Source organism: Callorhinus ursinus, unplaced genomic scaffold, assembly GCF_003265705.2.
Source record: "Callorhinus ursinus isolate GAN/ISIS: 27379988/994484 unplaced genomic scaffold, GSC_fseal_2.0 scaffold1, whole genome shotgun sequence".
In the NCBI taxonomy this organism is placed as follows: domain Eukaryota; kingdom Metazoa; phylum Chordata; class Mammalia; order Carnivora; family Otariidae; genus Callorhinus; species Callorhinus ursinus.
In genome coordinates, this window is record NW_027397063.1 from 87,877,928 (window position 1) to 87,900,179 (window position 22,252).

Sequence of the window (22,252 nt, forward strand, 5' to 3'; positions counted from 1 at the left end):
TTTTTTTTGAGGTGAGTTTTTCCGTCTTGTCATTTTGACCAGAGGAGAATAGATGAATGAGAGAACAAAATGCTAACAGAGTAACAACGACCCCAGAAAAATATGCACTAAACAAATCAGAAGAGACCTGAAACCAGGGGAAAAGAAAGGGAAAGAAAGAAAAAAGGAAAAGAAAAAGATAAAAACAAACAAACAAACAAACAAACAAAAAAACAGAATATGATCAAATATGATCAGGCTGGTGCATATATCAGTGCCACACACTAGATTTTGGGTGTATTTTGGTCTGTTAGAAGAAAGTGCCTCCCCAAATTTTAAAGAAAGACAAACTTATATATGTACAAAAATAAGGGTAAATACAATGAAGGGATGGAATATGACTATAAAGATGAAAATTATAAAAGATTTTATAAAAGAAATTGATAAGGTAAGATGTTGGTTGAAATAAGAAAGAAGAGGAATTAAAAAAAAGGAAAAGAAAAGGGAGAGAATGTGATCAGGCAGGAGACTAGAACAAAGCCATATGCTAGAGATTTAGGGTATATTTTGGTCTGTTAGAAGAGGCTGTATCCCAAAATTTTAAAGAGAGAACAACTTATATATATATACCAAAAATAAGGTTAACTACTATGAAGGGATAGAATATGACTCTAAAAATGAAAAATAAAAAAGATTTTTTAAAAAAGGGATTGATAACATGTTGGTTGAAAAGGGAAAAAGAAAATTAAAAAAAAAAGTTAAAAAAATTAACTTTGAAAGACTAAAGAATCATGGGAAGAAAGCCATGAATTCTACGTGCAGTATTCCCCTAGCTCTGGAGTTCTGCCGTTCTCATTGATCAGTAAACTTGGTCTTGGCTGGCCATTCTTGCTGATCTTCTGGGGGAGGGCCCTGTTGCCGTGGTTCCCAAATGTCTTTGCCGGAGGCAGAATTGCCCTGCCCTTGCCATGGTCCGGGCTAAGGAATCCACTTGGGTTTGCTTTTGGGAGCTTTTGTTCCCTGCAAGTTTTCCATACAGCTTTCGAGGACGAGAGTGAAAATGGTGGCCTCCCAATCTCCGCCCCGGAATTGCCAAGAACTCTGGGCCCCGCTCCTCAGTGCGCCCCCAGAGAAAAGCAGTCAGTCACTCCCGTCTCCCCGGTCTCTGGCCGCACTCTGTGCTCACCCGGCCTGTGACGGAGCATTTCTATCTCTGGTGCACGACCGTGCATGGAGTCTCCAAACCCAGCAGATCCCTGCGGTGCACTCCCGTGCCGCTCCTCCCAGGAAAGGAAGGGGAGTCTCCCTGATCTGCCGCTTTTTGGGTCCCTGCTGGAGGAGCAGTGGCCTGACTGTGCTGTGGCTCATGGTTTATGGCAACTCGGAGCTGAGAGCCCGCTCCTCGGCTCTGTCTCTGCAGCCGGCTTCCCCACTCTGATACCTGGGAGCTCTGCTGCACGCAGGCACCCCCGGTCTTTCTGTGACCCTGAGGGTGCTTAGACCACACTGTCCTGCGAGTGTTCCACCCTCTGCTTAGCCACTGGAGTGACGTCCCTCAGCAGAGCCGACTTAAAAATTTCCGATTTTGTGCTCTGCTGCTTTATCACTTGCCAGTAGCAGCTGATGGAGGCTCTGACCCCCGCCGTCTATCTTCCTGAATATTGCCTCGGATTCACTTCTCTGCATGTCCTACCCTCCAGAAAGTGGTCGCTTTTCTGTTCAGAGAGTTGCTGCTTTTCTTTTCTTCCATCTCCTGTTGAGTTCATAGGTGTTCAGAATGGTTTGATCTCTAACTAGCTGAATTCCTGGGACCAGACGAAATTTAGGTCTCCTACTCCTCCGCCATCTTGCTCCTCCTACTCCTAGAGTATTTCTCTACTGTGAAAAAAATACATGTTCTTTAGGAGAAATTTTGGATGTACAAATAAGCAAAAAGGAAAAAGATGAAAAATCACCTTTTGCAAAACTGTTGCTGACCCTTAGGCATTTCCAGTTCCAGGCAAATAAGCAAATAAACAAAAGTACATCTTATGAAAACGAAGACTAGCATACATAGTTTATAACCTGTTTTATCATTCAAAAAATACACAGGGAGCCCATTTCTGTGCGAATTAATAGGGGTGGCCGCAGACATCCACGTCTGCAATGACATCCTAGGAACTTAGGAGTTTTGTAACCATTTCCTTTTTTTGAGCATTTAGACTGTTTACAAATGTTATTTGGGAAAACATTTCTTAGAACACCTTCATGCATATATGTTAGAAGACCCAACCACATTCATCATCAGCATAAATTCTTCAAAATGGAGTTGCCAATTCCAAAGTTTCAAAGGCCTTTATCTTGCTAAGTTGCTGTCCCCAGACCTGTGGGTGCCCCCACCAGCAGTGCATAGAAACGGCTGCCTTGGAACCAACAACAGATGTTGTCATTGTCCTAAAACTGTTGCCGTGGTATTTCATCATTGTTTTCAGTTGATTATTTTGATTATTTGCGAGAGTGAACTTTTTTCCCCACATGTTTATAAATCTTTAACAATTTAATAATGAACTTGAAAGAGGTATTAGAGGTATTAGACTTGACCAATTGCTGTCACATCCTTCAGAGAACCACATCCCATAATTCCTATTGGATGCTCACCATCTTAAATATGGTCTTCTTTGTTATTGAACCAGTCTTTATTATAGAATGACTCTAATGTTAAGTCAGATCTATTCATGTGTAGAACTCTCTCTCATTGATCTTCATTCTTATTCTAGGGCAACAAAGAGCAAGTCTACTCAACCTTCTGTTATCTGACACTTTTCACTTTGGCTGCCATTTCAAAAGTGGGGAAAGGGTTAATTATCAGAAACCAGGATAAAAGAATCAGATGGGAAATGAAACAGAAATTTCCATTAATTTCTCAGTAAGTTGTGTAAGACAGAAGGCACACTTAAAATTGATGTTTCTTAGAGATGAGAAATTATGATGTTCTAAATCCTTATGGTTAGGAGGGAATAGATATTTAATATTACTTATATGCTATTGATTACCTAATTATCCTGTCAGGAGATCTTCTGTTAGAAATTAAATTAGGAATTTATGGACAGCTATAAGAAATAATACACTAACATTAAAATCGCATTTTAAATTAGGCCTTATATGACATAAAACACGTGAAGGATTGACAGTCTACTTTTACCAACAATCTGTGGCAATAATCATCCTTTGCCCATGTATAACAAATGAAAGCAAATGAAAGTCTACTCAATTTTTAAAGTTTAAATCTTAAAAATACTAGTACAGCAAATTATTATTTTTGAAAGTACCACATTTCCTTATTTTTTGTCTCATCCTTCTGAGAGTTCCCAAGAGTAGTAGGGCTGGCCATAGGGGGTGATGGAACTCCCTACTTTGAGTGGAAAATATTTTCTTATTCTTGCTTAAAGTGATAGTAAGCAATACTTACTGAGCTCCTACCATATTCCAGGCACTGTGCTAAGGTCCTTAGGTGTTTAACTCATTTAATTGTCCCTGTAATCTTTGGCAATGGTTACAATTTCATCCCCATCTCACAACTAGGAGAGCAAGGCAGAAAAAAGTTAAGTGATTTGCCCAGTGTCAACCCACCAGCACGAGGTGAACCAGAGATCCCAAAGCAGTCCTTCTGGCTCCAGAGCCAGTGCACTTTGCCACCACTCCATACTGCCTGCCCAACAAGCATCGTGTGACAATATGGAAAAGTTACTGGTTTCTGATCAGGTGATCAAACATTTTGTCAAGTACCTGCTATGTATAAGCCACTACTCTAGGCACTTTTGCTTTCCTTTAATGCCTAGTAGGGCACTTGGAGACTTGTCACATGTCATTCTTCCTTTCTATATCCTGAACCAAGAGGTGAGAGATCATTTAGAGCCTCTCTTTCTCATAGAATTGATGGCAAGTTTGCCAGAGCCCATAGTAGGCCCTCTTCTGGCTCTAAGCCCTTTATTACATTATTCTGCATTTTTATCTTTGCCCATTAAGAGTATTGGAATTTTGAGAGTATTCACCTCTTTCCAGTTGTGTGCGCATTTTCATAGTAACCATTCCCCGAAATGTCAAATAGCTACAGGAAAGGAAGCAATTAGTTGGGCTTTGAATATGAAGTTGATCCTGCTGTCTAGTGGTTCATAGAACTGCCCTGAGTTGAGAGCTTTGTCACTATGGCTGTCCTTCCTTGGTAGTCATCTCAGTAGTGTAGTTTAGTGTGATTCCCAGGAGAGTCTCTCCTATCTTATGCCTACCCCTTTCCCTTTGTGGATTTAACTCTTAAGTGGAGATAAGCAAAGTGATTTTAGTATCACTGGTTGAGAGAGCCAGGAAGCAAATGGCCTAAAAGCAGGAAAGAGTTCAGAGTGTCTTGGAAAAATAAAGGTCTAGTGTTATCTAGTCCAAAGGTAGACCTCCCTATTTCTAGGCCTCCCTCAACAGTTTGTATGTCAGTTTATAACAATAGTACTTTTCTGGGGGGAAAACAGTATTAACCTAACGACTATAAGGCATAACTGTACTACATTTTACCCTTCCTGTACCCACCACCAACTTCTTATTGTTACAGATTATCTTAAAATGACTAAGGATGCCATCGCAGTGGTTTTCCAAGCCCAGATAGTGACTAAATAATATGTTCTGATTCATGAGGGATTGCACATTGTGAGAGAGACATTCCAGTGTGCTTTGGGGAAAAAAATGCCACCTGCTTTAGTCTTTGGATGCTGAAGATTCACTTTTAAAAAAATCTGTAATTCCAAATAATTTATGTAGATACTTCACCCAATCAAGGAAATAGAGCTTATCTCCCATTGTCATCCCCCCGTTAAGTATAGGCTGTGCTTAGAAATTTGCTTCCAGAGAGTAGTGTATGGAAAGGAAGGGAAAAGTAACTTTACAGGGCAGAAGCTTGGCAAACACAACCTTGGCCAATGGTAAGTTTAGCATCAACAGTGATAAGACAGGTTGATAGCATGTACCCTTGATAAGATGTAATGAGAATAGGACTTCATCTCCGTTGACTTCCTCCCATCTAACCCTAAGAAAAACATCAGATAAACACAAATTGAAGGGCATTTTACAAAAATATCTGACAAGTATTCCTCAAAACTGTCAAAGTCATAAAAAACAAGGAAAGTCTGAGAAACTGTCATAGACCAGAGGAAGCTAAGGAGTCAGAAAGCTAAATATAATGTGATTTCTTGGGACAGAAAAAAAGACATTAGGAAAAAATTAGGGAAATCCTAATAAAATATTGAGTTTAGTTAATAGTCATGTACCAATATTGGCTTCTTAGTTGTGATAAATAATAATATAAGAGGTTAACAATAGGGACAGCTGGGTGAGGGCATATACCAGAACTCTGTGCTATGTTATCTTCACAAGTTTTCTGACAATCTAAAATAACTCTAAAATGAAAAGTTTATTTATGTATAAAAAAGCAATCAACAAATTGCTATTTAAAGCTATACAAATAGCACACAATATTAACTTTGGGATACATTGACTGAATTTCACTTGTATTGATATTTTAAACTCTTGAGTTTGGGAAATACAGTCCAAATAGAGCAGAGGGAAAGGAAGGAGGGAAATGAACATTTATTGAATAGTGTTTTTTGTTAGGCACATAGCCAAACAGCCATCCATCTCCTCTCCTTTAAAACCACAATGAGAATCTCATTGTGTAGAGCAGGAAATTGGGGCTGAGAGTATAGGAAACCTCTAGAGGTTCTCCAGCTACTCTGGAGGCAGCAGAACTGTGAATAAAAGTTAGGGGGTGGGAGAGCAATCGGCAGGAGAGCTAACAGATGCAAGAAAGGGAGGCAGCAGGGAGAGGGCAGGCCCCAGGGCTCCCAGTAATTGTGTGAAAAATGGGTGTGTTTTCTGACCTGATGCCTCCAAGAGAATAATAATGATTTTGGACAACACAACTTGTCGTTGTTGAGGTAGAGGTCTGTACAGTGAACGTTAAATATAGTTGAGACCATTTCCTGTTTTCTGACAGGAATTATGTTCAACTATATAATGATTTCACTCCCTCTGTTTTAATAACACTTTTTTCCATGGATTCAAGCTAGTCTGAAGTTTTCCTATAGATTCATATGATAAGCCTCAAAAATACTGAACATTTTTTTGCATTTTGGATAACATAAGTGAAGATCCAGGCCTCACACTGGATAAGTTTTTGACACATACCACTAGTTAACCCATTTAATTTATACCCAGGGCAAGAATAGTGTGTGCTTCTGTGAAATTTTCTTCTGCATAATTTTTTCTCTGACCTTCCAGTTGCTATGGGAATCTTTGCTTAACTAGCCTCTTGGCCTCTCTGGCTCTTACCTTTATGTATCATCACCTGGCTAGCAGCCATTTCTTCAAAGATATGGCCTCATTAGTATAAACAAATGTCATCAATTAGGTCCACAGTATAGAGGGCTTTTTTGTTTGTCTGGTTGGGTTTTTTTGTTTTTTTGTTTGTTTGTTTATTTTCTTTTGTCAAAGTAAGATATGTATTTAAAGCTTGAAAGTGCCTATTTGTGGTTGATATTTTATTTTATCATATATTATTTTCTTCCAGTGTCAGATCATCAGAAGTCATAAATTTAGGTATAAAATATAAGGAAAGAAATATCTTTAGGAAAAAAACACATAACCTTTACAATGGTGAAGTTATGCAAAAATCACCAGGTAAGTAATCACTCTTGATCTTTTATAGTGTTATTATTTTATAGATTGGCATGAATATGACAAATAGCTACTCTGTGTGCCAGGAATGCTGGTATTCCTTAAGAAATGTGAAGGTAAGAGCCTGTGATCTCTGTTTAACAAAGAAGGAAAGTGAGGCTCAGAGACATCAGTGATTTGTCCAAGACTGCACAGCATATAAACAGCAGAAGTATAAGGTCTAAGCCAGAAAACACACGTAAAGTGCCCATTATAGCTTCCAAAATAGGGTTAGCATAGAACGTCAATTCTCTCCCGTAAGCATTTAAGAGATGAAGATGAATAAAAACTATTTTTGCTCTAAGGAAGCCCAATATGAGTTTAGTTTGGGCTAACCAGAAAAAGAATTATAAAACAAAAGTAACTGAAAAGAGTTGTTATCATACTGAAAGGTATTGTTCAGAGGTGTACTGAGGGGGGTTCCTGGGGGGCTCGGTCAGTTAAGCATTTGACTCTTGGTTTCAGCTCAGGTCATGATCTCAGGGTCATGAGATCCAGCGCTGAGTGATGTTCAGGGCGAGGGGGAGGGGGGATCTGCTTGAGGATTCTCTCCCTCTGCCACTCCACACACGCTCATACTCTCTCTCAAACAAATAAGCAAATCTTATAAAACAGAAGTGTGGTGAGAATAATTCCCCAAACTCCATCATATGAAAATATTTCACTCATTGCCAATCTTGTTTAAACTTATGTCCAAGGGGTAGCTGTAGTTTTGTAGGGTAGATATGTTAATTTTAGAATTTCTACTGAAATTTTGCTGCCAAAATGTACATCATTATTTAATATTCAATGCATTTTTTAATTTTTAATTTTTATTTATTTTTAAAGATTTATTTACTTATTTATTTGACAGAGAGAGAGAGACAGCAAGAGAGGGAACACAAGCAGGGGGAGTGGGAGAGAGAGTAGCAGGCTTCTTGCCGAGCAGGGAGCCCGATATGGGGCTCGATCCCAGGACTCTGGGATCATGACCTGAGCTGAAGGCAGACGCTTAATGACTGAGCCACCCAGGTGCCCTAATTTATTTTTTTAAAAGATTTTATTTATTCATTTGAAAGAGACAGAGAAAGCACGAGCAAGGGGAGAGGCAGAGGGAGAAGCAGACTCCCCACTGAGCTGGGAGGCTGATGTGGGACCCGATCCCAGGACCTGGAGATCATGACCTGAGCCGAAGGCAGATGCTTAACTATGAGCCACCCAGGCACCCCGCAATGCACATTTATAAACTAATCTACTCCATAGGGTTTTGTCAGATTACATGAGATAATATGTGTAAAGTGCTTACAACAGTGCCTAGCATATTTTGGAAACTTGATACACTTACTAATTACTAATGTTATTGTTATTACTATTATACCTTGGAGCATGACCTTTGGAGTGAAACATACTTGAGCTTAAGTCCAAGCTGCTATGTGCTAGATAACCAAATTCAGGCAAGTTATTAAAGTATCTTGAGCCTCAATTTCCTCATCTGTCAGAAGGGAATAATGATACTTTTACAGGTTGTGAAGATTTCTCCTTTGGTTTGACATAACATGTTGATTCCTTTTTGTTTGTTTGTTTTAATTTTTGTATTGTTATGTTAATCGCCATACATTACATCATTAGTTTTGGATATAGTGTTCCATGATTCATTGTTTGTGCATAACACCCAGTGCTCCACGCAGAATGTGCCCTCTTTAATACCCATCACCAGGCTAACCCATCCCCCCAACCCCCCTCCCCTCTAGAACCCTCAGTTTGTTTTTCAGAGTCCATCGTCTCTCATGGTTGGTCTCCCCCTCCAATTTCCCCCCCTTCATTCTTCCCCTCCTGCTATCTTCTTTTTTTTTCTTAATATATATCGCATTATTTGTTTCAGAGGTACAGATCTGTGATTCAACAGTCTTGCACAATTCACAGCACTCGCCATAGCACATACCCTCCCCAACGTCTATCACCCAGCCACCCCATCCCTCCCACTCCCCCCCACTCCAGCAACCCTCAGTTCATAACACATTGATTCTTAAAGTATGTTCCATGGCCAGCAGCATGAGCATCACCTGGAACCTAGAAACGTACATTTTGGGGCCCTATCCCTACCCTACTAAATCGGAAATGGGAGGGATGTATAGCAGGGTATGATTTAACAAACCCTCCAGGGGATTGCGAAGCCTGGTTACATTTGAGAACCACTGACAGCACATGATTTGTCCCATAGCGAGTGCTGAATATGTATTGGTTCACTTTCCTTAGATACTGAGCCACCACGATGACAAAAGCACAGTCCCTACCTTTGCAGGGCTAACAATCAAACAAACCTAAAATCACATCTTGAGTGAAGCTTTTTCCATTTTATGCCATGAAGCAAAAAGAAAACTTTTTCCCATGGTCCAAGGCTTTGCTTTCAAGTGCAGGAACAAACGAGCTTTCCTTTTCATCATCTCATTGTGTGCATCTTCAGTACAATGGTTTACATGCTAACGAAATTAAAAAGTACCTGCAAATTCAAAATTTCAGATATGTTGTGAAATGCTAAAAACAAGATTCCATCTTACAAAAGATGCAGTTTCCTGGTAGGTAAAAGAGAAACTGGAGCTTTTCCAAAACTGTAGAATACACATTTTCAAGGGAAAATAGCAAAAGAATACAAAATAAAAAATAAATGAAAGGGGAGCCTTGAGTTCCTTTTGGTCCCTTTGAATCAAAGGGCCGTGGATGTGTAATGAACAGCTGTGTTTATAGGGTTTGCTGAACGCTGCAGCTGTAGCAGCAAGGAACAGGAAGGTTAAATTTTCAAAAGTTAACTTGGAAATGTGCTAGCTCCTTCTGAGGAATTAATGACACTGTGCTTTTTTCCTAGCCTCCCCTAAAACCTACTGTTACGAAGGTGCATTTAGGTCATTAAGCATCGGAGCCCTGAAAGAGTTGCTTGAAGTGAAGAAACCAGCTTTTCTTCTGGACCCAGAGACATACTTTAGGGAAAAGCCAGAGGAGGCGTGTTCCCAAATTCCAGAGCTTCCATTGCTCTCTGAAAGTGAGTCCTCAGCCGTCATCCCCTTCAGTCCTCTCTCCCCATTAAACTCAACCACTCAAAAAAAAAAAACAAAAAAAAAAAAACACCAGTGCCAGAGAGCATGGGAGTAACACGTTTGCCTTGTAGGTTGCCGTGGAAGAAAGCGTGGTTTGACTGTTAAGATTTATAGCTCAGCTGTTGATCTGTGCTCTCAAAAAGGGCAGCCAACAGTCTGGAATACATTAAAAGGATATTTTCATTTTGTCACTTTTCTGAAGTTAGAATGCCATGAATATATAGCCTGAGCCTGCCATGGATGAAAACCCCTTCCCCCAAATAATCTTCATTTTCAAAACTGATACCAGAGACAGAGCTATCCTAAGACTGCTTGAGAACAGAGTCTCTGACAATCTGGTCTTTGTTCTTTTCAGATGGAACATTATAAATAGAGGCTACTTAATGTGCATTGTATTAGAGACTCCCAGCTGCAGTGCTAGGCTTAGATAATGAAAGGACAAGAAAGCTTAGCTTAGAAAAATAGAAGTGAATGATCTCTGAAGATTCAGAAACAAGGTGTGCAGAAGAATGTTCTCTTTTTCAGATGGTTATAGGCTTCCAAGTTGTTAAGAGTTTGAAGAACAGGGTCTGTACAGAAATCCTACCCGCATGGAGGGGCCCTACGGGAGTGCACGAAGCACAACCTGAATCTCAGTGAGGCACTCAGAGAGCATATGGACACTGCAGGGAACTCATTTAAAATAATTGATGAAAAGTGCATATTTCCAACTTGTCACAGTCAAAAGATCAGAACTACACTTGAACCATCTGAGATCTGTGGTTTCTGAACTTTTCAAATCCTCAGAGATGAGGGTTCAACATCATCCTTGAGAGAAATAACCCTTGCAGGAGGAAGGCGTTTCTGTAGGTCCACACCGGAGGAAGTTTCAGCCTCTTGTCTTCACTTGGTTCCCTCCAGGAAAGGAGAACAGTTGGTCAACTTTTTTTTTTTTTTGAAATTCCACTTGGGAGCAAGGTACAGCTGTCATTCCTCATTGCCATAGTTTCCAGTTAATTATTCTCAGCTTCCTTTTGCCTTTACTCAAGAGTTTTTCTTTTCTAAACTTATAATCATTTATTTGGTCTCATGAGGGTCATCTAATGGTTTCTGCTCGCTTCTTTTAAAACCATGAATTTTAAACCATGAACATTTCGGGGCTCTACGTAACCATTTATGCATCTGACAGGGCTTTCAGTCTGTCATCCTAATTTTTCCCCCACCCCATGATGATTCGTCTTTTAAGAATAAATATGGGAAGTACTTATTTTATCCTCTTGAGTCACAGACAGAAGAAAATCTGGGGAACAGACAGTAAGAAAAGATCCACAGAGCCAGGGCAAAGTGTAAAAACAGTAGAGACATAGGGGCGCCTGGGTGGCTCAGTTGTTAAGCATCTGCCTTTGGCTCAGGTCATGATCCCAGAGTCGTGGGATCGAGCCCCGCATCAGGCTTCCTGCTAGGCGGGAAGCCTGCCTCTCCCTCTGCCCTTCCCCATCCCTTTCTCTCTCTGTTTCAAATAAATAAATAAAATCTTAAAATAAAAAAAAAAGTAGGGACATAGAACATGCCCAGGGGAGGAAACCAAGATGAAGCGATCAGAACTGAGAAGAGAAATAGAAGACAGGGAGTATGCAAACGCTGGGGAGCAAGAAAGTGGGAGAGGTCAACAGTGAGGGCAGCAAACACCTCTCCTCAGTGGTGTAAACTCCTGAGCTCCTGTGAGGAGCCTTGTACAGTCCGCAGCTGAGGAATTCTTCCTTACAGGAAGGTGGATGTGTGTGTGGAGAGGTGGTGGTGGTTGGAGGGGGTAGATGGCTGGATGGACATACTGAAATACTCTAACACATTTTCAAAGAAATTTTTTTTCTCCTGGATTTTGCAATATAATTTTTTCCTGTAATTTCCACAGTTTTTTAAAAAATTTTCTTCTTCAGCTTTTCATCCTTTGCTCTCTTTTCAGTATCTCCACTTACCTGCCTTCTCTGCAAGGGAAAATAGTTATTATTATTTTTTTTTTTACGTTCCACCAATGTAAGGGAGAGACAGATGCAGACTTTGAGGACAACGGAATGCATGACATATGACACTGTGTTCTGTGGATGCACCAAGGGAGAAGCCAGATGAATTGTGACTGGGGCATAGGAAGCAATGCAGAGTGGTGGTCACACACTTAGGAAGGGCAAGAGTCTGCAGGGTGAAGGAGGTGGAAGGGAAGTCAAGATCAAGGAAATAGTGTAAGGAAAGGCACATCAGGGATGAAGTAGGGCAGAAGTCCACGTGATTCTGAGTTGGCTGCCGTGGGAGACGTTAGGGAAGTGAGTCTGACAGACATGAGTAGAGTTGAACTTACAATGTGTTGAGTTTGAGGTACTGGTGTGCTTTTTAGAAATAAAGGTCTTGAGGAAGGCAGAGGACTGTAATGGGCTTTGTATAATATCCTAGAGTCTTCAACTTGAAGATACTGCAATAATGTTCACTTACTTATGTGTTTAGCCTTTTCTGAGGTAGATACTGAATGCCTCTGTGCACAGGCTGGCCTCTGTGCTGGAGGCTGAAGACAAAGAGTTAACATGTGGAGGCCCAGCCTTCAAAGATCTTGAAGACTAGTGGGCAAAATAGGTAAGGAAATGAATAATCATGTTTTACAGCAAGCTCTGTGATAGAGATATGCACTGGCTACCGTGTGACCACATGGAGATTCATAGATGGTTTTTTGGGAGACACCTTATTAGGTCAAGCTAGACACTAAAAGTCAAGTTGCTATTAGTCAGTTAAGAAAAGAAGGGGGGTGATATTTCTGGCAAAGGAGTAGCTTATGCAAACGTAAGGTGGTATGAGTAACCAGTGCTAAGGGAGCTACGCATAGTTCCAAGTGGCTAGGTTCTAGAAGGGGCACAATGAGAATCAAGGCTAGAGAGGTAAATGGGGGCCAGATCATGCTATGCTAAAGCCCTTGGCATTTATTTTATCAGAAATGAGGACCCACTGGAATATTTAAGTCAAGTACTTTGAATTATTCCATTTCATCTCTTCTATTAATTCTGTTTTTATATCTCTTTGTATTATTCTTTTAGTGATTGCTCCAGAGGTTTCAATACTTTTTTCTGTGCCCTTTATTCCTTCTTGTAATAGTAGGCTTCTACCAAGATTATTTTTCTTCAGTCTGAAGAATGTCCTGCAGGATTTCTTATAATGTGGATTGGCTGGTGAGTAATTACGCTAGCTTTTATGTGTCTGAAAAATGCACTTATTTCATTTGGCTTTGGAAAGATATTGTCACTGGGTTTAAAAATCTAAATAGTAGTGTTGGTTTTTTGTTGTTGTTTTTTTTTCCTCTCAACTTTTTAAAGATAGCGTCCCATTGTTTCCTTGCTCCCATAATTCCTGTTTAAAATTCAGCTCTTAATATATTGTTGTGACTTCTTTGAATGTAGTATCTTTTTTTTTTTAATCTGGCTCCTTTAAAGATTTTTCTCTTTATCCTGAGTTTTGAGCAGTTTTATCATGATGGATATAAATACACGTTTCTCTGTATTTATATTGCTTGGGGTTGATAGGAATTCTCAACTAAATCTTTTTTCAATTTTGGACAATTCTCAGCCATTATCTTTTTGAATATTGTTTCTTTCCAATTTCCACTCTCCTGTCCTTTTGGGATTGCAAATCTGCATATGTTAGACATTCTTTACATTGTAAATGTTTCTTAGTCTTCTCTTCTTTCCATTTTGTTTTACTCTCTGGGTTTTCTTTGGGATACTTTATATTGACTTGTCATTGCATTCACTAATCCTGTCTTTGCCAGTCTGTTCTTAAACTCATGTGATCAGTTCCCAATTTCAGATTTCACATATATATTTTTTTAGTTCTAGAGTGCCATTTGAATCTCTTTGTATATAGATTCCAATTCTCAGTTGAAATTATTCATGTTTTCATCCATTTTGTCCAAATTTTCTGTTTTCTTTAATATATTTATAATAGTAATTTTAAAGCTCTGGCCTGCTAACATCAATATCTGAATGATCTTGGAGTCTGCTTCTACTGTCTATTTTTTCCTCATGGTTACTGGTCACATTTTCTTTCTTCTTTACAAGTCTTGTAATTTTTGTACATTTTTTAATTGTATGACAGAAATTGTGTATATAAGATCTATAGATACTAAAATTAATGTTATTTTCTCCCAGAGATAGCTTACCCTTTACTTAATTGGGCAGAGAAAAGAAGGGCAGATCACAAGAATTCAGTTAGGAATTGAGCTTGGCCAGTGCTTGGTCATAGCTTTAGTTAGATTTAGTCTACTTCTGATTTCAAATTCTGTTTTAAGCTTCTTCTTTTATTGGTATATTGTCTCCTAAGTACTGCAAGATTGCAGGAAACATTACTTTGCCTCTCCAGTCCAATCCACAGTCCCCATCGCCCTAGTATTCAGAAAACATCCTGTGGGGAATACTGGCCATAGTTATGGAATTTCTCTAGATTCCAGTATATTACACCAACCTACATAGTCATCAAAACTCTTCTGATTTCACTTTCCCTTAGAAAGACCTCCTTTTTTTTAAAGATTTTATTTATTTATTTGACAGAGAGAGACACCGCGAGAGAGGGAAGGCAAGCTGGGGGGAGTGGGAGAGGGAGAAGCAGGCTTCCTGTGGAGCAAAGAGCCCGATGTGGGGCCCGATCCCAGGACCCTGGGATCATGACCCGAGCCGAAGGCAGACGCCCAGTGACAGAGCCACCCAGGCGCGCCTAGAAAGGCCTCTTTGTCTATGGCAATCCTGTTTCTTAGCTATGCCCAGGCATGATAAATCCACAGAGGGAAGAAAATATTTGGCAATCTTAACCTATCTAAGAAGGGTTCTACCATCTCCAGAATTTTAATTTGATAATTTTTGCTTCCAGCACCCTCTGATAGGTTTTAAAATATTATTTCTGTAATTTACTTGTTTTTGTTTTTCTGTCTAGTACAATGAGAAAGATGACCTACCACTACCTATTAAATCCTATTCAGAAAAACATTTCTATTGAAATGTTTAAAACAGGAAAGTGACATGACCAATTTTGCATTTTAGAAAACTTTCTGGAAACTGTGTAGTAGATGCATTATAATGGGGCTGGATGGAAGGCCACATATTATAGTAGTGGGAGCTTGTTGTTTGCAGCTGGCTATCTGCTTTTGAATCCTTACTTTGCCTTCCACTAGTTGTTTATATTTGGACAAATTACATAAGCTACTAAGTCTCAGCTTTCTCATGTATAAAATGGGGCTTACCATGCCTGATTTTGAAGTTGTGTGGGTTAACTTTAGCACAGTGAATAGTACATAACTAAACATTCATTAAATGGTATCTTTTATTATTTTGAAGATAAGGAGACCCTAGGGGTGCCTGGGTGGCTCAGTCATTAAGTGTCTGCCTTCGGCTCGGGTCATGATCCCAGGGTCCTGGGATCGAGTCCCACATCGGGCTCCCTGCTCCTTGGGAGCCTGCTTCTCCCTCTCCCACTCCCCCTGCTTGTGTTCCCTCTCTCGCTGTGTCTCTCTCTGTCAAATAAATAAATAATTTTTAAAAAAAAAATTGATAAGGAGTCCATTGAAAGGAAGTAACTAATTTGAGAAATGTTAAGGAGATCGAATTTAAAGGGTTAAGTGCCCTGATGAGATGTGAGCACATGTATAACTCTCAGGTTTCTAGTTTGGAAAACTATGTCCAAAAAAGGAGACTATTATTAAGAGAGGAACTACAGGAGGAGGAGATGGTTTAGAGTTGGTTTTCGAAATATGTTGAGATAGAGGTGCTTGTGGCACATTAACCAAGAAAAGCTCACACTTTTCCAAGAAACTGACTATAGTAGCAAAGAAAGAGTGGTAACTGAAGAGCAAGTATAGGCATGTTTCAGAGTTTATGTTATTGTTAAGTTCATTTTCTTGTTCTGATTTTAGATGTAATATATGGGTATTATAGAAAATTGGCTAGTAGGAAGTAAAGAGAACTCTAAAGAACACAGGAATATCAGATTTAAAGAACAGCCACTACACCCTCAGACCCGAGAGAGACCAAGGAAGATGCCCATCCCAGCTAGGGCTGATACCCAGACCTCACGGGAGAGGGCTTATCCGTGTCTCACTGGATGGTGAGGTGGGCAGAGCTGCCGCAGATGGAACGTGGGTGACATGGGAAGCCATTCACAGGGAGGTGCTGCATCTCTGGACTCACTACAAAGACACCAAAAGAGTACAGGGGAGGCTGTTCACAGAGAGGAGTCACACTGGCAGACCTCCGCTTACCTCTTGGGGTAAGCAGGAAAGCCGTTCACCAGGTGGTGCCAGACAGGTGACAAGGAAAGCTGCTAGTTCTGGGCTCTGGAGTAGCCATGCTTGCATCATGGGAGTCTGGAGCCGGAAAAGCCTCTGTGGGGACTTGGTACTCAGGGAATCATGCTATAGGAGTCTAGTGCTAGAGAAACTGCACTGCAGGAGCATGGTGAGAGGGGCACCTGCTTGGAAGAGAAATCCACCTCTCCAGTGTCCCTCTAGTGTCCTCTCGTGTCAGGGATCAACATCAACCAGCTAGCAAAAGAGATATTTACAGGGTTCTAGCCTATTATCCCAAAGCAAGCAGTGAAGAATGGATTTGGAGCTGAGGGGCAATATATTGATAACTGGCATAGTATCATCTTACCTGTATTTTCATGCTTCCCCCCCACCCCACTCCTGGCCCTTTACATTATTTTGTATCTTTTGAACTTGAAGTCAGTATTCCCATTAAGTTATAAGGTGTCAATGGCTATGGTTGTCTTTTGGGAGAATTTCTACTTATAAAGGGAATAAAACTTGGGAGACTCAAAGCAATAATGGTATAAAGGCAAAATTTCAAGCATACACTTGGCTTCAAATCAAGACTCTACCACTTGCTAGCAATATGATTTTGAACAGGTCAATTAAACTCCCTGTGCCTTAGTTTCTTCAACTAAAAATGGGCAATTATTAGTTACCATCCTCATAATGTTGCTGTGAACATTAAATGAAATAATTTAGGTGAAGCCCTTAGCATAGAACCTAACACCTAATAAGAATTTGATATGTTTTTCTTTATTGATAATATTTTATTCTTATTATTCCATTATTATTCCACTAAACAGCTCTATGATATAGAAATTATTATTGTCCTTATTTTCTACAAGAGGAGTGTGTGGCATAAACTCTAGCATAGACATAAAGGATCTGTGGCACAGACATAAAGAGTTTAAATAACTTAGTCTCACGTAGCTAGTAAGAGGTGGGCCCTCCATGAGAAGTGTCCATGTTATTCAGTTGTCCGTGTTGTTAATATTTCTAGGTGCCATCGCCCTTGTTCAAATAGCATTCAAATCATATTCCCTAGGCAGCCTTTTTAAAAATTCAATTAGCCAACATATTGCACATTATTAATTTCAGATGTAGAGTTCAGTTACATATGACACCCAATGCTCATCACGTCTCCCCATTTTCCCAACCTTCCCTGCCACCTCCCCTCCAGCAACCCTCAGTTAGTTCCCTATAGTTGAGAGTCTCTCATGGTTTGTCTTATGCTGAGTGAAATAAGTCAATCAGAGAAAGACAATTATATTGTTTCACTCATATGTGGAATAAAACAGCACAGAGGATCAGAGGGGAAAGGAGGGAAAACTGAATGGGAAGGAATCACCTAGGCAGCTTATTCTTATGCTTATTTCTGAAATCAGCCATTTTACTATAGTATTACCCATTTTTATCACTTTCATTGAAAATTGTTCATCTCCTTTTCAGGAGAATGCTGCTGGATTTAAAAAAAAATGTTATTGTAAAAAGCACTTAAAAAAAGAACTCAATTACCAACATATTCCCCCCTCCACATTTTCATCACAATAGTCTACCTTAAATCTTTGTGCTGCATTTTACACACACTTCTGCAACCCCCTTAATTATAGTATGCAGGAGGTTATCTGGCAATCGTATGATGAGGGGCATTCTGCCAGACTTACGTTCAATATTCTAAACTATCACTTTGGAACTCAGGACAGTTTTCAAACACTCCGTAATCCCCTGGTGACTTTTTAGTCTTACCTACTGGGTTTTTAATGTCCTTTTGTATTCTCTCTCTTTTCCTTTAAAGTTGAAACACCTTTCATACTCTCTCTTTAGCTTCCAAGTTGTTCCCTGTGGGTTCCCAAACAGCTTGAAACCCCTCTTTGATATGCCTTATTCAAAAACCTGGCGAGGGCTTAGAAGTGTCTCTGGGTCAGGTTTCGCCAACAAATTCCGTAGAACCCATTCCCACTCTATCTGTAAAATCTTTAAAATTTCCAGTGTAGAGAAAATGCTGCATTAGTGGTACCTCGGGTGAATTGTTTGATTCTTGTTGTTGTTCTGCCAGAGACAAAATGAGTGGGACAATTAAAGAGATGATTTTATTGAAGGCTATTGCATAGGGAGAGTATTTGTTAAAGAGGAACTCTCAAAGAAAAGGAAGCGGGCTTGAGCCAATACAGAGGCAGGTTCGTGAATCCATGAATCTTAGTAGACTTCTGGGGAAGGGTACAGAGGGTCTTATCTCAGAGTCTGAGAGCAGAGTCATCCTTTGCTGTTTTCTGTCTCCAAAACACAAAAGAGTAGAGGGATTTCTTAACTGTCTCTGCTTTCCAGGAGTACAGGGCTCAGGTAAAGTTCAACATTGTCAGTCCCCCCACTTTTGTTCAAGAGGAAGGAATATTGCTCATCATGGAACAAACCAGAGGTGATCATAAACCTCCTGGGGGGACAAAGCAGGGTCTCAGAAGTGGGCTCTCAAGGGTTCTTGTTGGTGTTGCTTCTGTAAAACCAGTTGAACCATGCATTGTGAGTTGTTGAGAAAGGTCAGTTGTTCTGGGTCCTGGAGATCTTGAGAGAAAAGAACAGCTGCAGGCAGTGTAGGGTCTAGATAGGGATTTGAGCTGTCAAGTTTTGGTTCTCAGTTTTAGGGAAACTTACTTTGGAGTATTGTAGTCAGATACTGAAGGGAACTGGAAGAATCTGTAAGAATTGGTGAGTTGTTCATGTTAATAATCTCTAGTCCAGTCTGCAGGTAGGTTCCAAAACTGGTGTTTCCAAAAAGGAGAGGAAATCAATTAAAACTCTACCAGATGAGACAGAGTTTGTGTATCCATTGGTAACCTGCAATTTACAAAGAGGGGCAAAAGAATTAAAAAATGGTGGATCTGACAATTCATGGTTTTCATTGCAACACAAAATTCTCTGTGTAGTTCTTAAACTACAGGTGAAAATATGCACATAGACTTTTAGTAAAATCTAACTTACTGTATCTTTACTTTAGAATATAATCTTAAAATCTAGTACTAATAAAGAAAGAAAATCACTGATATTGAAAAGTTCTTACTGGAATAAATCATTTAAATACAAAAAGAAAGCAATATAGATATATTCATTTTAAGTAAGAAATGAGAAATTGTGACATGTGATGCACTCCAGGAAATTTTAGATAACTAAAGAATGAGCATAAAACAGAAACATCTTAGAAGTGGAATTCCTTCCTATTATTTTTATCTTTATATGATAGCATAAATCATCTTGAAAGTCACACACACACACACACACACACACACACACACACACACACACACACCAAAATTTGGATCCTACAAGACAGACATCATTAATATGTGAAAAACATTTTTTTAAAATGTTCAACAGATGTTCCACATATATCATCAGGGAAATGCAAAGTAAAAAACAATGAGATATCACTGCTCACCTATTAGAATGGCCAAAATCCAGAACACTGACAACACTAAATGCTAATGACGATATGGAACAACAGGAACCCTCATTCATTGCTGGTGGGAATGCAAAATGGTACAGCCACTTTGGAAGACAGTTGGCAGTTTCTTACAAAAGGAAGCATATTCTTACCATATAATCCAACAATCATGCTTCTTGGTATTTAACCAAAGGAATTGAAAACTTATGTTCAAACAAAAGCCTGTGCATGGATGTTTAAAGCGACTTTTTTCATAATCACCCAAACTTGGAAGCAGCTAAGATGTCCTTCAATAAGTGAATGTATACATAAATTGTGGTACATCCAGATAATGGAATATTATTCAACACTAAAAAGAAATGAGCTGTTAAGCCATGAAAAGACATGTGGAGGAATCTTAAATAAATATTATTAGGTAAAAGAAGCCAATTTGAAAAAGGACATACTGATGATACCAACTATATGACATTCTGGAAAAGGCAAAACTATGGTAAAAGTGTCACTGGTTGCCAGAGAAGAGATGAATAGGAAGAGCAAAGAGGATTTTCTGGGGACAGTGGAAATACTCGGTATGACATTACAATGAGGGATATATGCCATTACTCTTTTGTAGTAATGTAGTATATGGCAAACCTATAAAATGTATACCAGTGGTAGTGAACCTGTAGGTAAACTATGTACTTTGGGCAATTATGATGAATCAATGTAGATTCATCCTTGGGAAAAAATATACCATTCTGATGGGTGATATTGATAAAGGGAGAGGCTATGCATGTGTGGAGGCAGGGGATATATGGGAAATTTTTGTACCTTCTTTTCAATTTTGTTTTAAAACTGAAACCGTTCTTAAAAAATTGAGTCTTTATCCTTGTGTAAAACCCAAATAAATTAAAATGTGAAATTTAGAAAAAAATTGAGCCTTTTAAAAAAAAGTTTCAACAAGTCCTGGACCACAATTATTTAAGAATTATAGGAAGACTGTTAAAGCATTTTGACCAGTTCTCACCACCTTGCCAATAGCCTGTTGTTTTGCTACTTGATTGTTACTCAGTGATGGCTGAAATTGAATGACAACTTGGTAATACTGTTCTAGAGTCTAGATTCAGGACTTACAAACTTGGTGTCAAGATGTGGGTAATGGACAGTGAATAATAGCATGGGCACCACCTGGGATCATGTTAGAAATGTATCATCACAGGCCCCAACTCAGATCTATTGAATCAGAATCTACATTTTAACAAGATTTCTGGGTGATTCTTACGCACATAAAATTTTGAAAAGCAATTATCTAGAAGGCTTAGAATAAAGTAGGATAGAGGATGTGAATTAGAAAGTTTTCAGAATACTGTATATTCATTGATGAACAACAGTTGGTCATTGTAGTGCTATATTTAGATGACCATCAAGTCCTTTCTTGCTGGGGTGCTTTGTGAGGTTTTTGCCACTATTGTTTGTATGATACAGTTGGTTACTAATCAGGGGACAAGGGACACATCAGATGACAGAAAATTAAATTTATTAAGTTCACTGAATCATTTTATTTCAGTGAAAATGTTTTAATGGCTTCATGACCACCAGGTCTTTCATTTTCATTACTTTTAAAACACCTTTTGGGTATCATTATAACAAACCTTGTTGGGAAGCCAGCTATAGAACGAAGTGATGGATATCACTTAAATATATAAATGTTGTATTTTCCCAGGTTGGAAATAGTAAGTGTAAATGGTTACCAATAATGCTAGATGTTGATTTTTAAGGACTGTGGTAAGTGGATGGATATATGACATGGAGAACCACCTTTCTTTCACCATTATGGAGCCCTTAGGTCTCTGGAATGCAAGAATTCCAAACTTTGAGAAGCCCACCCCTTCATATTCCTGGAGGTATCTTCATTCATTTGTTCATTTGTTCAACAAATATATTTTTTGAATACCTCTCATGTACCAGATGCAATGCTGGGTGTGCTATGGGGATATGAGGTATATGGCAGACAAGGTCTCTCCTTTTGTTGAATTTATCACCTAAGGGAGAGACAGATAATAAATAAGTAGAAGAAGATAAGTTTGGATGGTGATACTAATAAGAGGTATGAAGAAAGTAAAGCACAATAATGTGGTAAGACATGACTAGGGGAGCATCAGTGAAGGTCCCTCTGATTTTTTATCTGAATCCTGAAAGATAAGAAAGCAGTCCCATAAAGTATTAGGGGCAGAATTTTCCAAGGACAGGGTCCAGATGTGTAAAAGCTACTGAGTTGAGAACAGGGTTGATGTGTTCTGGGACCAGAAAGAAAGTCACTGTTGCTGGGGTAGTATGAGAGAGATGGAAACTAGTACAAGATGCGGTTGGTGGGGGGATAGGGATCAGTTCATGTGGGGCCATGTAGCCTGGACAAAGAATTTGAGTTTAAATGAAGGGAAGCCTTCAGAGGCCATATACATTAGCTGTTACTAGCCCTTCTAAGTGAACTACTCTCCAAGATTATAAGTTGTTGGCCCAGAAAACGAGAAGTTTGAGACTTGAGGTCCCACATAACACCTCTGCAGGAATTGAGAGGGCTTTAAGATAAATTATACATTTGAAAAAACAATTTTTTTTTTACAAGGAATATCCAACAGACTCTAGTCACAAACCACCAGAACCTTGACACACCAGTTTGTCTCAATGAGAACACTTTGCCCTTCACAATTGTCTTGAGGTAAACAATGTACTTTATGG

General features: G+C 39.3%; 1 protein-coding gene across 10 annotated transcripts in view; it reads left to right on the forward strand.

Annotated features, from left to right (window-relative positions):
* Window positions 1–22,252, forward strand: part of WDR49 (WD repeat domain 49) — a 157,210-nt gene that overhangs the window by 123,175 nt on the left and 11,783 nt on the right. For 9 of the 10 annotated variants that reach the window (XM_073897692.1, XM_073897678.1, XM_073897675.1 and 6 more), the window contains 2 exons: window positions 6,569–6,678; window positions 9,557–9,730. In XM_073897692.1, coding sequence (XP_073753793.1) covers window positions 6,569–6,678; window positions 9,557–9,730 — 284 coding nt within the window. Of the gene's footprint in view, window positions 1–6,568; window positions 6,679–9,556; window positions 9,731–22,252 lie in introns of those variants that run through there. The other variant, XM_073897690.1, reaches the window with a different exon arrangement.